Source organism: Dendrobium catenatum, unplaced genomic scaffold, assembly GCF_001605985.2.
Source record: "Dendrobium catenatum unplaced genomic scaffold, ASM160598v2 fragScaff_scaffold_1446, whole genome shotgun sequence".
Taxonomy (NCBI): domain Eukaryota; kingdom Viridiplantae; phylum Streptophyta; class Magnoliopsida; order Asparagales; family Orchidaceae; genus Dendrobium; species Dendrobium catenatum.
Genome location: NW_021319908.1, coordinates 3,118,185 through 3,134,043, shown reverse-complemented (window position 1 = coordinate 3,134,043; position 15,859 = coordinate 3,118,185). Strand labels below are relative to the sequence as shown.

The 15,859-nt window shown below is 33.1% G+C and overlaps 1 protein-coding gene across 1 annotated transcript in view; it reads left to right on the top strand.

Annotated features, from left to right (window-relative positions):
* LOC110111707 overlaps nucleotides 1–15,859 on the top strand; it is a gene marked incomplete at its 5' end in the record, with an annotated part of 144,745 nt that overhangs the window by 26,700 nt on the left and 102,186 nt on the right. Inside the window, 2 exon segments of the mRNA XM_020843695.2 lie at nucleotides 9,215–9,364; nucleotides 11,247–11,310. Of these exon segments, the coding sequence (XP_020699354.1) occupies nucleotides 9,215–9,364; nucleotides 11,247–11,310 (214 nt within the window).

The following is a 15,859-nucleotide window of genomic DNA, read 5'->3' as shown; positions in this document are numbered from 1 at the left end:
GCGGGGTTAGTAGAGGCCTCTCCCTTGCAGCGAATCATATAATCATCAAAGGGTGCAATGTATTCTTTGACTGGTTTGTTGCCCTGAGTTAACCTACTCCACCTCTCTAGGAGCCTAGGGAAGTACGAGGGAGCTAAGTACTTCTGCTTGGGCTCGCGTTTCATCGACGGCCAATCAGTGCTTGGATACTCATTGCGGGATTCCCTAAGGCTTTCTAGGTTGGCCTGAAATTGACTAGCTCTACCAGTATGTTTCATTTCAACGAATCTGACCTCTCTAGCTTCAGAAATGTTGTACCACTTAAAGAAGCTATCCATGCCTTTTATCCAGTCCAAAAAGAACTGGGGGTCGAGGGTACCGTCAAAGGTTGAGGCATTTACCTTGATGTTTTTCAATAGAGGTGTGTTAGGATCATGATTATGTTTACAGCCATACTGAGGAGCTCGATAAGGGGCATGGAAGTGCCCCTCATCTGGAAAAGTATCTTCCCCATACAACGAAGGTCTAGATGGTGTGTAAGGTGTAGGATGACCTGTTCTAGTGTGTCAAATCGCTCCGTTGTTTGGCGACGGAGTTTAGCTAGGTTGGATTGGTTTTCTTTAAGTTGTTGGATAATTGTGTTCATCTGACCTACCAATAAATTTAAGGTCATGTGAAGTTGTTCCAAGTCCATCCTAAGTCTAAGGGTGACTCATAATTATGCAAATGTGAAAGAGATTAATATGCTAATAGGCAAATAAGTTTTTTGAGTGCAGGATGTGATTTAGATGCTAAACATAAAAGAAAAGTTTTTCTAAGAGACACCTAAATGCAACCATGCTCTGATACCAAAATGATGTAGAACTAGAATGTATGTGAAGTTATGCAATATTAAAATTACACTCCTGTTGAATTTGGGCAATAATAATTATGTTATCTTTTTGTGACTTAAACAAAAAGTTAGAACATTAGAATGATGATTAAAGCTTAGGCCAAACTACATATAAGAGTTTGAAAACACGAATAATCAAATCTAATCAAGACTAGCAAGCATGGGGGAGTTGCAATAGAGATCCCTAAATTAACAATAAGAATAGTTACTAGTTGGGTCCCTCACTCAACTTTTTTAATGATGGGCAAAACGGAGAAAGCATTACATGATCTGGTGCTGCCACAAATTAAGGTAAGACTTAGAAAGAAAAAGGATTTGGAGGAAAGTTTCACCTTGATCAAGGTTTGGAAACGATCTGCCACTGTACGGAGAAGAGTTGTTCGTCGATGGCTTCGGCGAGGGTGAAGAAGATCCTCTCAACGTATTCTTCCACGGTTTGATAAATCTCTAAGTTGAGGTCGAAGAATGATGATTTTATGATGTAGACTTGACCTTGATCGTTGCAAACCCGCGCTCTTGTTTAGGATCCACCATACAATGGAGAAGGGAAGTAGAATATGAGACTTCGGATTTGGGGAATTGTGGTGGAATGGATGTTGTGAAATAAATCTGAAATTAATTTCAGAAAGTTGAAACTCTGAAATTAATTTGGAGAGTAAGTAGTTGGGAGAGAAATTACTTGAGAGAGAGCAAAGAAGGAGAGGGGGGGGGGGGGAGTAAGGGAGAGAGAAGGGGCGGTGGCTAAGGGAGAAGGGGAGGGCTATTATCTAAAATCTGAAATTTAATTTAAGATTTGTTTGGGAGGGATTTTAGGGTTTTGAATTTTGAATTTCAAAATTGAGGAGGGAAAGGAAAAAGGCTTATTTGATGGGGAATTGATTATGTAAAATATTTAGTGTTCAATGTTTATTTTTATTTGGTAGTTCTGTTCTTTTAGTTGGTTGAATTTTTTTTTTCCATTCGAACATGTTCCTTAATGTTTTGTCCCCTGTAGGCTTGTTCGGTCTGAGCCTCATGGCATCTCCCTTGCATAGGTGTTATCTTTAAGGGTATCGAGCCTTCTCATCATGTTTAACAAAGTGTGCATGATCGATGTCACGAGTTACCGTGATTAGAGTGTCTTTTATCTTGGTGTGCATAAAAAAGCATGCATAAGTTTTCATTACTTGCATGAGCGAATATATATGATTTATTTAACCGCATTGGAACGAGTATGGGTACTTAGTTTTGAGACTGAAATATATATTGCAAGACGAGATGAGTACATTGTGGCTAGGAACAAAATATGATTTTTTTAGCATCGTATGGGAAATACACGATAGAGGTTCAGCTTGATACTTTGGCCAAGCAAAAACCATTGCCTCTGTAGAGCGTCGATTTTATTTTTCTAGCCTTAAACAAGATGTTAGTAAATTGGTTAAAAGGTGTCACACTTATCATGGTTTAAAATTGCGCAATATGAGGCTCGCCTTTACGCAATTCCAGTAAAAAATGCCTCGATGCTTACGCCTCGAGTTTTTTTTATGAGGCTTGCGCCTCAACTTGGTTAAGGACCGCATTGAGGCCCGCCTCGCCTCACTTTCATGAGGCTTACGCGTGACGCTATATATATTAAAACTTACATAAATCTTGAAGTAAATGTCCGACATTGGACTCTATAGGAGAGGAGGAAGGGGAGAGAGAAGTTCACCATAATAATGATTCAAATGAAGAACCCCTAGTGATGACAGTGCTGATGACTTATGAGTTCTTATGTGATATGTCATTGCTATTTATTTTTGGAAATCGGAATTATGTGTTAATGAAAAGAATATTGGGATTTCAGAAAGATAGAATTTTGACTTGAGCTATATTTCATGTTGTCTTATTATTGAGATATTTTGATTTCACTTCATATGTTATGCTTTTTTATGTTTTATATTATTCACTCATTAGTATATAACAGATTTATCATTTTATATTTACGCAATCTTTTGATTTTGAGGCTTACGCCTCAAAATGCCTTGAGGCTTACGCCTCGCCTCACGAATGAAAAACGTCTCAATACCCGAATACGCAATTTTAAACATTGACACTTATTAGTTAGCTAAACAGTGCAAACAGAACATCAGTCTCTACACACCCCTTTCCGGTACCTAATTGCCCTTTGCAGGACGTAAGTATGGACTTCATCATGGGATTGCCAAAGACCTTTAGAATGAGAGAGAGAGAGAGAGAGAGCAGTAGAGAAAGAAAAAAAGAGAGATTGAGGGAGTTTATTGTCTTTATTTAGAGAGAGAGAAGAGAGAGGGTTAGAGTGTGAATGTAGACTATCTTTGGTTTGCTCTCTGTTTAGAAGGATGAATCAGGGCTGGGCAAGATGAGAGTGATGTGAAACATATAGGGAAACATGAATTGCTTAGGAATTAATAACAAGTTGTTTAGCTTTGCTAATTTTAAAGTTAATGTTTCACCAGATTAGATAATTTTATTTCTTAGTTGTAGTTTTGCTTTAGCATGCAGTTACAATTGCAAGAAAGATTAACAGGACAATTTAAAATAGCAATAGACTTATAGTAAAGCTAAAGGCATAAATAATAGAAATCCACCATTTAATAAATAGGAATTTCACCTTGAGTTCCCTCACTTTCGCTCTTTGAGGTGGTTTTGACGGAAGAATGATTTTAGCTTAGAGATGCCACCAAAAGACAGAAAACACCTGCAGTATTATCCAACGAAAAGTTAGCCGGAGGGGAAGAAGTTGGTGGATGTTCGATAACTCGCCACTGTCCGAAGATTTGGTGTTCCTCGATGGCAGATGTCAAGATGAAAAGGATTCGGTCGACGTAGTCATCGACGGTGTCTTCGATCTTCAAGTTGAGGTTGAAGAAGAGAGACCTGAGAATATCTACTCGTCCTTGAAGATCATACACGAAGTCGTGGTCTCATTTAGGATCGGCCATTCATGGAGAGGAGGCCAGTTTGCGAAGCTTATCCTTTTGAGGTGTATGAAATAATGGAGAAGAGAAGAAAAGGGGGAAATTGGAGAGTGGAGGATTTTGGCCAAAGCTAGGAGAAGCGACTTTAATGTCTCTTTTGATTTATGGGGGAGGAGAGCTGATAAAGTAAAAATATAAATTTTAACTTTAGGTTTTGAATGACAAGGGAGGGAATAAATTTGAAATTCAAATCTCTTTTAATGGGGTTAATTAGGTGAGAGAGGAGAGAGGAGAGAGGAGAGAGGAGACCGGCGGCTTATGTGAGGGATTAAGGAGTTTTAATTAATGGGAGGGGGATTAATTTGAGAGAGATAAGGAGAGGGACAGGGGGCCGGCCAAGGAGGGAGGAAAAAGAGTGTCCACGTTCATTATATGTGGATCCTTACATTAATTGTTAATTGGAGAATCAAATCTGAATTAATTTCATATTTATGGTGATTGAGGTAAATAGGTGTAGGCTATTTAGGAAATAATTTAAAATTCAAATTCATTTGAATTTGAATTAAGTAACTTTTCAAATCAAATGAAGGCTATATTTGGAAAGTATTAAAGTGGTAATTAACGGGGAATCAAGGGGTAATGGATGGGTGGGCCGGCGGTGTGGGGGTGAAGGGTGGAGATTGGCCAACATTTTTAGAGTTGAGGAGAGGGTTAAGCCGGCAGGTTTGGGTTGGAGGGGAGATCTTGGTCGATGGGTAGGGGGAAGATGGGTGGAGGCCGGCGGTTGGAAGAAAAGAAAGGGGTGGCCGGTGGAGGGGAAAGAGATGGAGAGGTAGATCGTGAGTCCGGACTCTTTCGAAGGCTGACGGGTATTGCCTTTGCCCTCACCTAGGGACTTCTTCTCAAGAACTCTTAAGTCTCAACACTCGAGGGAACTAGAAAGCTGAAATTTTTTATTGATCAATCATTAACCTCATACAATAGTGAATGCCTCTATATATAGGCATTAAAATAAATGAGAAGCAAAAGACTAAAATGTCCTTTGGGCTACATCATAAACTAAACCTTCTCGGGGGTACAGTGGTAAACCACAATATAAATAAAAAATAAAATACATAAGTACATTATAATAAAGACTCTGAATCGTAGTCGTTGATCTACCATTCCTCTGATGATATACACGTCGAAATCTCCTGCTGATGTCCTCATTAGAGAGAGTGAGGGATTAGTTTTTTTTTTTTGAACCATGGGGATGGGATGGGATGGAATAGACAAGTCGCGAATGGTAGGGTAGGTTGGCACTGTACATTGCACACATCTAAATTTCACAGTAATTCAATGAATGTTTGAGGATTTCAAAATATTTTTTAAATAAAAAATATTGCGACCCAGACCTAAATCTCAAACTTATAAGGCGGAAACGAACAGTCAGACAGTTATAATATTTCTTTTTATTTTAAACACAGTTTATCATCTATATTTCAAATATATTTGAAGAGTCACTAAAACAAATTTTCATCAAACTACTAATAAAATTTTCACATCTTAGCATTTGTATAAATCATATATTACATGTTTTCATTTGACCACCGTCCTCCTTTCTTTCAGACATTTTCGCTTATTAGGAGTCTTGCCTGAAAAATGTAGTTTAACAGGTTGAGTTTACATGATAAACACAGTGATAATCACACCTATAGCATATCAATTTCACATACATAAAATAATGATATTCATTTGACTTTTTTTTGCAGTTTATATATATATATATATCATTTTCATTTCATATAACATAAATCTTTTTAATGTATTTATCCAATAACATATTCTTCTTCCATTTAATATTTATTTATTTTTTCCTTTTCTAAGTTTTTTTCCCTTTTTCATTTAGTACTAGAGCACTGTTTAAATGTACCAATAAAGGTACAATCATTTTCATTTCCATTTAACGTGCATGGATATGCTGCGTCTCTAGTCAGTACCATAAGGAGATAAACACCTGTATTTGCATGCATGCATCTTTCCCTTATTTTAATACTTCCATTTTCATAGAAATTATCTTTTAGTTTATTTCATTTTTTTCATATATTATAGTAATTTGTATGGACATTTTATTCATATACATATTCCTCAGTAATTCAATCAGCCTCAAGTTGGTTGTATATTTAACATTGAAATATATCAAATACTTTAGGTATGTTACAATGTTCTATAGCAATCATGTAGCAAATATTTCACTTTTTCCTTTATTTTATTCTCAGTTAATTTATTCATCCATTGACCATTCAATCAACATAATGTTATAATCATGTAATAATTAAAAAAAAATGAAATAACTTAAAAAGAAATGGGCATTGCTATAACACAATTGAAATTACCCAATTTTATTTTCTTGTAAATTGTCGATCCTTAGAAATAATCTTCAGTTATGCAGCTTCAATAAGCCTTTTTTCATTCTCTTTGAGTTGAGTCTCTTTCAACTAGATTTTTTCTTTCTATTTGTCAAACACCAATTATTTCATCAATTTGAAAAATTAAATTAATAATTTGAATATAAAGTAATAATTTAAAACACTTACTCTTTCCTCTGCTGTCAGAAATAGAAACCCATTATTTCGTCCTCTCACAAAATTTTCTTTGCCAATTTTATAAACGAATATCTTTCACAAGATTTATATCGTTCGACGATCAATTTCTAATATTCTCGAGAATTGATTATCTTAAATTAAAATAATGTGATCAGAATACCTCAATGACGATTTTCCAATTTCTTTCATTTTCTTATGTCAAAATTTTCCTCTTTCTTTCTAGCTCATATTTCTTCCTCTGCTATTAATTGACATATATACTCATTTTTGAAGTTTAAATCACGAAATAAATTTCACCAAAAATGAACCAATTGCGCGGACTTATCTTCCTTCTCTTTGTTCTTCCTCTCTCAGTTGGTTTTATCTCGTCTACTCTTTTTAGTCCGTTTCCTTCCACTAGAGCGAGCGAAATGAATATATCTCTCATGAGGAGTTGCTCTTTTTACCTCCTCACGTGATTTCCCACTCAATGGCATGATTTGACTCCGTCTGGAGGGTTTACGCACTCAGCGACTTCGTTTGGCCCGTGCATCTGGGTCTGGTGTTCACGTAATGGTCCGGCTCCTGAACAAATAGGTCGGTTCAGTTGAACCGATCATGTATGGTTATGAAAAAAAATATTTATTATAATCATTATTAATGTTTTGTAAATATACGTATTTGTAGAAAGTATTTTAATCTTAATTTAATAGAAATTGTTATTTTGATTTTAAAGATAATACTTTTTTAAACCTATTTTTATTATATTTCTTAAAATATTTTAATTATTATATATATATACATACATACATAATGTGTGTATTAGGAAAAATATTTTTTTAATATAGCATGCATGTGTTTTGATCCTCACATAATTTCTCATTCCTTCTGCGTCTTTCCATCACCTTGTTTGTGTGTAAACTTGCATTTCGCATTTGTGCGGTGGATAGACTAATACTTGTCATTCCTAGGTAATTTCAACATTTTTAACATGGTGGCACAACCCGTTTTTCGAAAGAGCGATCCTCGAGTTACTTTTGCTCGATGTAGAGTTCAGTGTCCACTTTTTTCGGTCAAGCTTCATCAAATTGATTGCGAGAGGGCTTTCTCTGGTGATTTTGAAGCTTCAGACATATCATTGTAGTTTGTTTTGCAAATGGATGACGTTTGAGTGACATTGATCATGATAGAGGTATTTTGAAAATCATTTGCTTGACATCTCATTTGTAATTCACCTTTTTCATCTCGTTCAAACGAATCGATTGCAGTGGTATGTTCTTGGAAGTCTTGGTGCTATGGACAAGTCAGTTAAGGCCATTTCGAAGAATTTGTTTGGCGTCGTGTTTGTTAGATATTATTCTAGTCCTGTTTGTGGAATTGGTAACGAGACACATATGGAATCTAAAAAATATATAAATAAGCTAGCTGTTATTTCATAGTTGAAGCATTCGGTTCTTATGGGAAGCTAATTTATACATAAAAGGGACCAGTATGCTCCTTCCTAGCCATGATTGACTAAACACGTTTAATAAATTAATCTCATATCAACAATGTTGTCATTGATCAACTCACATGTTAACAATCATTTACAATATTAATGTTGCAACTATTATATGATAATAATATGGTTGATAAATAAGTTAACACAATATTGTAATTTGATAAAATAAAGCGATGCAATCAATATTGAGAGATTATCCATAATGAAGCTCTTCATCAAAAGTGGAGCAATAATTTTGATGAGGTCAAGGTTTAGGAGTAACAATTCAAATGCATAGAACATGTGTAATTAACTAGCTCAGACGCATATAAGTATATAACTCAAACTATTGAGATAAAAATACATTAAACATTTCTAGAGGTCCGTTGAGACACCTCTCTTAATATGGTCAATAACGATCTCTTTGATTCTAGATCAAAAGGTGTAGATTATTAATAAAAATCATTGCGAAAAGAAAAGATTTATGAATTTAGCAACTCAAACTAAACCGCTAATAAAACTCGTTGCAAAAGACAAAATTATGAATTTAACTAGCCAAACAATCATAGTTATTTTAACTAATATTTATTCAATAGTTGTGTTATTTTGATGTCAATATTGGCCCATCATTTTGATTTAATTTCTAAACTTTTTCATTTAGGGGTCGTTTGGCAGGATGAATTTTAAAATCTTTGTGGATTTTAGAATTTCTTATTTCAATGATGAGTTTTTATTTATGTATTTTGAAAAATGTTTTTTGAATTTGTGAGTTAAAAACTCTTTATTCCTTTGATTGGGCGTGGTTTAAATAAAAATATTCATATACATTTTTTGGCCAGATGATCTTTTTTCTCGCTTCTTTGATTTTTTATTCATTGTAATTGGAGCTAGTAGAGTATTTGTCAATGGTCATCATACCCCAACTCCTAGCATATTTTAGATTTGCAGGATCCCTTGGTTCTACTGTTTTTACTAAAACATCTGAGAGTAGGTCTGACACAGTAAGCAATGTTTCTGTCTATGTCCAAAATCTGTAATTCTTTTTTTTTTTAATCTAGTAAAAGTTATGTTTTGCAAAGTTAAGGGTGCAATGTATTCTCAATATTAGCCCTTGTTTTAGGACATACCCTTGTCATTAAAACTTCACATTTTTCATATTTATCTATCACTTAATATTAAAAGATATATGTAGCCAACCCCATATAGTGGGATAAAGGATTGTTGTTGTTGTATCTATCACTTAATATTATGGTGTGCATTGCTATCTTTGCACTTTAAAAATAATCTATATGCTTATCTCATCAATCATTTAAATATTTTTCTCTTGCTGCATGGATTACCTTTTGACTACTAGTCTTTTAATTGGCACTTGATTTCATAGGTATGGACGCTTTCGGCCATCACAGATCTCTTTATCTAGGAAGCTTCCTGGATGGCAGAGGATGTGGTGGCAATATGCACAAAATGCTGTTTTAGTAGATGTTCGCCATAAATTGTGGAAAACATCCTGGAGCAGCCTTGGTAAAAGAATGTGAGTTTTCTTGTATCATGGTGATGCTTCTTTTAAATTGATCATAAATTCTTTTGTTCAACTCCTTTTATAATTTTTGTTTAAATCTTTTGCATTTGAGAGATTGGTTTAGGATTTAACACTTTGATGTAAATCATACTATGCTTCCACTTCTTTAACAGTAGTTTGCAAACTATTATTCATAACTAGTTTTTAATTTCATGTTGAATTCATCATTTTCTCTTAGGTGGCTTTCATATATTTGTATCCTATGCTCTAATATTCATTTATGTACATTGTTCTTTTCTCCCTTCTTAAATCAATTTTACGCTGCAAAGAAGAGTCACTTGGAATTGATGCGTAACAAAAAAAAAAAAAAAAGAGTAAATGTTTTTTGCGCAACAATTTACTATAGACTTATGAATCCCTTCCTCTTTCCCATTTTCATGCGTCACATAATCTTTTTCCTTGAATGAGATATTGTTAAATTCCATTGTTTTTAAGCTTAAATATGCTGATTTAGTCCCAATAAGATTATATTTTCATTGGCAAATCAAAATAATTCGAACCAGGCTGCTAATACTTGAATTGGGCTTGTTTTTTAGAAATTTGATCCTTTTTAAAAATTTGTTAAATTTTAGATATTTGATTTTATTTTTTTAATATAAGAAAAGTTAGGTAATCTCATCATTATTTTCGGTGATATGAATTTTTTATTTATCAATGAAATTTACTTATCAGTCATTAAAAATATTACATGAGCAAACAATCACAGAATTGTTACACAAAAATTAAAGATACAAAATACATTGGAATAAAATAACTAAAAGGCCGAATTAGTAATATTTATCCACAAAGATAGCAACAGGCCCGCGTTCAGACGCCTGTGAGGTCTTAAATGCGTCATGAGTGTTATTACATCTATCGTAGAATCTAATCAACTTGGGTGGATAAAGATTTTTTTTTTATTTCTACATTGAGAAAACTCAAGCTTTTCTGGATTCCTTTTGGGATTTCATTGGTCTTCTATGACAACTTTTTTAATGGATTGTATCCAAGATCTTTTGGAATAGGCCTTTTTTCAGAAGCTTCTTCATGGCTTTTAATATTTGAAAGATTTTTTACAAGTTGGACATAAGCTGTAGTTCTTACTAGTTTGTGACAGATCCCATATTTGTGTGGAATTTCATCTGCAATTCAATCGTTTGCTGATTTTCTCAGCAGAGGAAGGGAGAGCTTTATTCAACAAGATCTTGTTGGAGAAGAATCTGCAAATTATTCTTTCAGCAGTTGTTATCCAAATTCTAATTTATTTTGTAAATCTATATTAAAATTCATTCAATATTATTTTATTTTTTTATTTTGTCTGTTGATATTTATGTTATTTTCTTTTTTCTTGTTATTAGTGAGAATGGGTGCTTGCATTCAGCTTTTCAATTAAAAAAATCTGTGAAATTTTGTCTGTAGGTTGTTTATTTAATTTGCAATTATATAACTGATATGCATGGATGTTTTCTGCATATAAAGATTAGTTTATGATATTTTTTTGTAACATAGGTTTCTGATAGATTTAATGTGAGCTAATTATGCCTGCCATATTTTTCTGAATTTGTGGATGGAGAACGGTCTACAAATTTGAACAAAAATATTTTCTAACAAGAAGTTTCTTATGTGGTCTTCAGTTAGCGTCGTTGTGAGAGAACGCTTTCTTTTTTTGGTGATTATACGGTTATGATGATGGACGACTTGTAGATTGCCATCTCAAAATCTAACTAGTCAAATCTATTATCTCCCGTGCATATGTGAAATCTGTTAGAACTTTATTTGTTTGTAATTTTTATTTATTTATTGTTCTTTTACTACGAATGCTATTAACATTTTAACACATGGACTTTTTATGCAGTAATGAGCGACGGAAGTATGTTAATTTGTATAAAAGAAAGCTTGAACTGATTCAACAAGAACTGGTGACCTTCAATTTTCTTTACTTGTTTCTTTTTTGCCTTACTTTACGCGATAGTTTCATTTCACCCGTCTTTGCTTTAAATGCATTGGATGCTTTCGAAATCTTTTTCCAGCTGAAAAAGTGAACCAATTTTAACTGGTGTTTTCTTAGTAAAGCGAAGTGTAAAAGTTGTCCCTCCAACACTGTTTTTGAGGGGAATGCATGATTTCTTGTAGTTTTTTTTCCTTTTTGAATTTTTATTTTAGATGAAATGCTAGTAAAAACATATATTATTAAATAACTAATGAAGAAAATAGTTTACATGGGCACATTAAAGACTAGCTATGCAACGCAATAGAAACTAAAGTAGAACACTAAAAGCTTTGGGAGATTCCTCCGGGAACTCAGTAATTTCGAACTTCAAAATACAATCTATACTGCAACATAACATTGGCCTCATGCATCAGTGTAAACATCATAGAGGTCTTTTAGCTAGTCTAAATCAGCCAGCAAAAGCATAATTTTTATAGCCAATTTCTAATCAAGCAAGTCTTTAGTAGAACTGAACTTATCTAGTTTTCGTCCTTTTTAGGCTCATACATCAATAGCAGATCACCAATATCACATGGTACATCACATATCATTTTAGAAATAGCAAAAAAATCGTTAAAAATTGTGAATGATTTATTAATAATTCAACAATATAAGAGAATATTCTAGTGCTAAAATTAACTATCAATGTCAGATAGAGCATGAGACAGCTTTAACATTTAACATATAGAAATGTTTATATAAGACAACTAGATAAAAAAATAAATTATCATGACAATAAAAATAGCTAAATTTTATAAATAAAACCATCATTGTTAAAAAATGCATAATATTGCAGATTGGGCTCAACCACTAAAAATATTAGATAATATATACATAGTTAAAGGAATAAAATGCTATAGTAAAATCGAAGGAAGTACGAAGAAACATAATTATATGTAATGTTCTATTGACATATGAAGATTAGAGGGGTCAAATAGTAGATTGACCTGCAACTTCTAACAAAGAAGATTGAAGATGTGTAGGATTTGGGATCAAGAAGGTCACGTTGGCACAGTAGAAGGTTGCATTCAACTTATAGACATGATTGAAGATGAACAGGGACTCATGTTTTGTTTGGGAGACGATTTGATATAAAAGATTGAACATGATAAGGTCTTTCCAATTCGTTCGGGGTAGACTGTGCTCGACTCGCACACAAGATCAAAGACAAAGAGGAGATCACATGTCTAGCTTGAGTGAGGGTTGCATTTGACATATAGAGAGGACACACAAGATCAAAGACAAAGAGGAGATCATGTGTAGCTGAGAAGAGGGTTATGTGTGAGACCTAGTCTGACAAAGTGGTAAAATGTCAAGACCCGGTCCGGAAACTCGAACTAACAGGGCGGGAACGAAAAATCATATGTTTAATACATTTTTTTCCACAATTACACATAATAGTAAATGACTATTATTCCTCAAACACTGTAGAGCCACTAACACTACTATTATATTGAACATACTTTTAAACATAAACACAGTTTACCTGCTTTCATTTGAGCGCCGTCTTCTATAGACGTACTCATTTCTTTTAGCCATTTTCACTTGTCAGGAGATGGTAAATCTCCTGAAAATGTTAGTTTAATAGAATAAGTTTTGTAAACTCAATGGGTAATCATCATTAAGTATATAACACTAAATCATGTAAAATAGTCATATAAAATAAATATACATCTTTCTTCAACTTTACATAATTAATATATGCATATTCTTTCCTGTTTAATAGGTTTTATAATTTTATATAAATTATTTCATATTGTCTCATTTATTCATTTCCACTTAACATTTATTTAATAAATTTGATATTTAATTCATTTTCATTAGTACATGAACACCGTCTAAATGTTTCAATAAATTTACAACAATTTTCATTTCCTTTTAACGTGTACAACTACATGCTTCTCTAGCCAATACCATACGGGGGTGAACTCCTGTAATTTGCATGCATATCCTTTTTCCTTTTTCATTTCTTCATTTATGCTTTTATTTATAATTTATAAGTTATATCAACTTTCCTTAGCCTTTTTATTTTTATATGTATATTAGTATTATGTATATATAAGTATTTTTCAACTTCACTTTTATTTCCTTTACATATATTTTAACATTATATATATATATATTTCACATATTCATATACCTTCATACTCTCATAATAACAGTATATATTTTCAATCATTTTCAGTTAAAATAATTTCTATATCAAATTTTCATCATCATCCATGCATTTGAATTTACATTGCCTTACTCATAATAGTCTCCAAAAATAAGTAAAATAATTATATAAAATACTACTTTCAAATTTGAAAGGAAAATACAATATTGAAATTTTACACAACTGTAATTACCCACTATGAATATTTCCAAACTTTAATTCTTTCCAAATCCCGAGCTTTACTGTGGAGTTTTCAACTCTCATTTCATCTCAATCATGAAAATCTCACTATTCAAAATTACACAATGATATCTTAGTTAATGCTAAATTTGAATGCCTGAAATATAATACTAAAATTAGATGTTTTAAATATCATAAAAAAACATCCATCAAATTTTCTCCACAATTATTATACTATCTATCTTTATAATATAAATTATCTTATAAAATCTTTCCTTCCAATTGAATTTTCCCTTCCTTCACTGTCGAATTGAAGTTTATGTCATTTGAATTCTTCCTATCACAATAATATTTTCTTTCATTTAGAAAAATAAACTTAAGTTAATTCTAATAATTTTAAATTACTTCTTTCATTGTCATCAGAAGCTGAAGAAAAATTCAAAATCCCAATTTCCTTCCTCATCCTCTTTCAAATTTCGCCCTTTTCGCTTTCAGTCTCTTCCTTTGCCTTTAATTAAACATCTCTCACTATTTAGAAGAGGTAATACAGAAGGTTTTATCAAGAAAATAGGGAAAATCAACAAACCTTCGTTCTTTCCCTCTCAGTTTTCTCTCACGACATAACACATATCTCTTGCATTTTCTTTTACAGGAATGAATGCAAATGGACTTATCTCTTATGAGCATTAGTTATTTTTCTCCCACGTACGTGATCCTTTGCTCAAAACAGCGAACCGAGCCCTCCAGTAATGTTCGCGCTTGCGTTCGACCTGCTCAAGAGCGACTTGCTCGTTGTTTTGCCCCTGCTTGATTCGCGGTTTATTTAGGGGTTGGCCGATTCATTTTAACCGGCCAGTCTAAGCAGGTTCTTACAATCTCCCCTCATGAAAATTTCGTCATCAAAATTTAATAACCAGAATAAATATACATATCTTAATTGAATAGATGGGGATATTGAGCTTTCATTCTTCTTCTTTCTCCCAGATGGCATCTCTTTCTATTTCATATTTTCATAAAATTTTCTCAAAAGGTATTTCCCGATTCCTCAGTTGTTTTGCATTATATTCCAGTATTCTTTTAGTTTCTTCAACATATTTCAAATTAGGCTGCAAGTCAATTGATTTTGACTGAATTTTCTTTGACTTATCTGATACATACTTCCGAAACACTGATATGTGGAACACATTGTGTATCCCTTGCATATGCACTGGTAGGTCCAATCTATAGGCCATATTTCCTATTCTCTCAATAATTTCGAAAGGACCAATAAATCGTGGGCTCCATTTTTCTGTTTTTTCAAAACATTGCACACCTTTCATTGGACTGACTTTAATGAAAACAAATTCTATTAGCCTATACTTTGCATTATAATATTTCCTCTGTCTATCTTGCACTGCGTTTAATCTATCTCTGATTAATCTGATTTTGATAGTAGCATCATCTACCAGTTCAGTGCCTATTATTTTTCTTTCACCTGTTTCTACCCAATATTAGGGTTAGGGTGTTTTGCACTTTCTTCCATAAAGAGCTTCGTACAGTGTCATTCCAATGCAGGACTGAAAATTATTATTGTATGCAAATTCAATTAATGATATATGAGTTTCTCATTTTTCACCAAAATCCAAGACGCATAACTGCATTAAATCCTCCAAAGTATGAATTGATCTTTCTGATTGACCATTTGTATGAGGATGAAATGCTATACTGAAAGTCAATCTCGTACCCATAGCTTCCTGATTCTTCTTCCATAATCTAGAAGTGAATCGGGCATCTCTATCATAGATTATTGATTTTGGAATTTCATGTATCACAATTTTATCAACATATAATATTTCTAATTCAATAATTTCCCCTTGACCGAATTTTATTAAAGCCTTTAACTCTTAATTTATTTCCTAAACCAAGTAGTGGATTTAGGAAATAAATTCCCACCCCATCCCTCTTCATGCCGTCGCCCCCTCCTCTCTCTACCCGGCCCTCCCTCTCTCTCCAATCTCTCTCTCTCATTAATTCCCCTCCCGGATTTTAGGAATTAAACTTTCCCTCCTAGTCCTCTATTCTCTTATTCAAAAAAATCTGGAACTTATTTCAGATTTTAGAATTCGAACTTCTCTTTCAAATCTTTTTATAATCCCACTAGCAA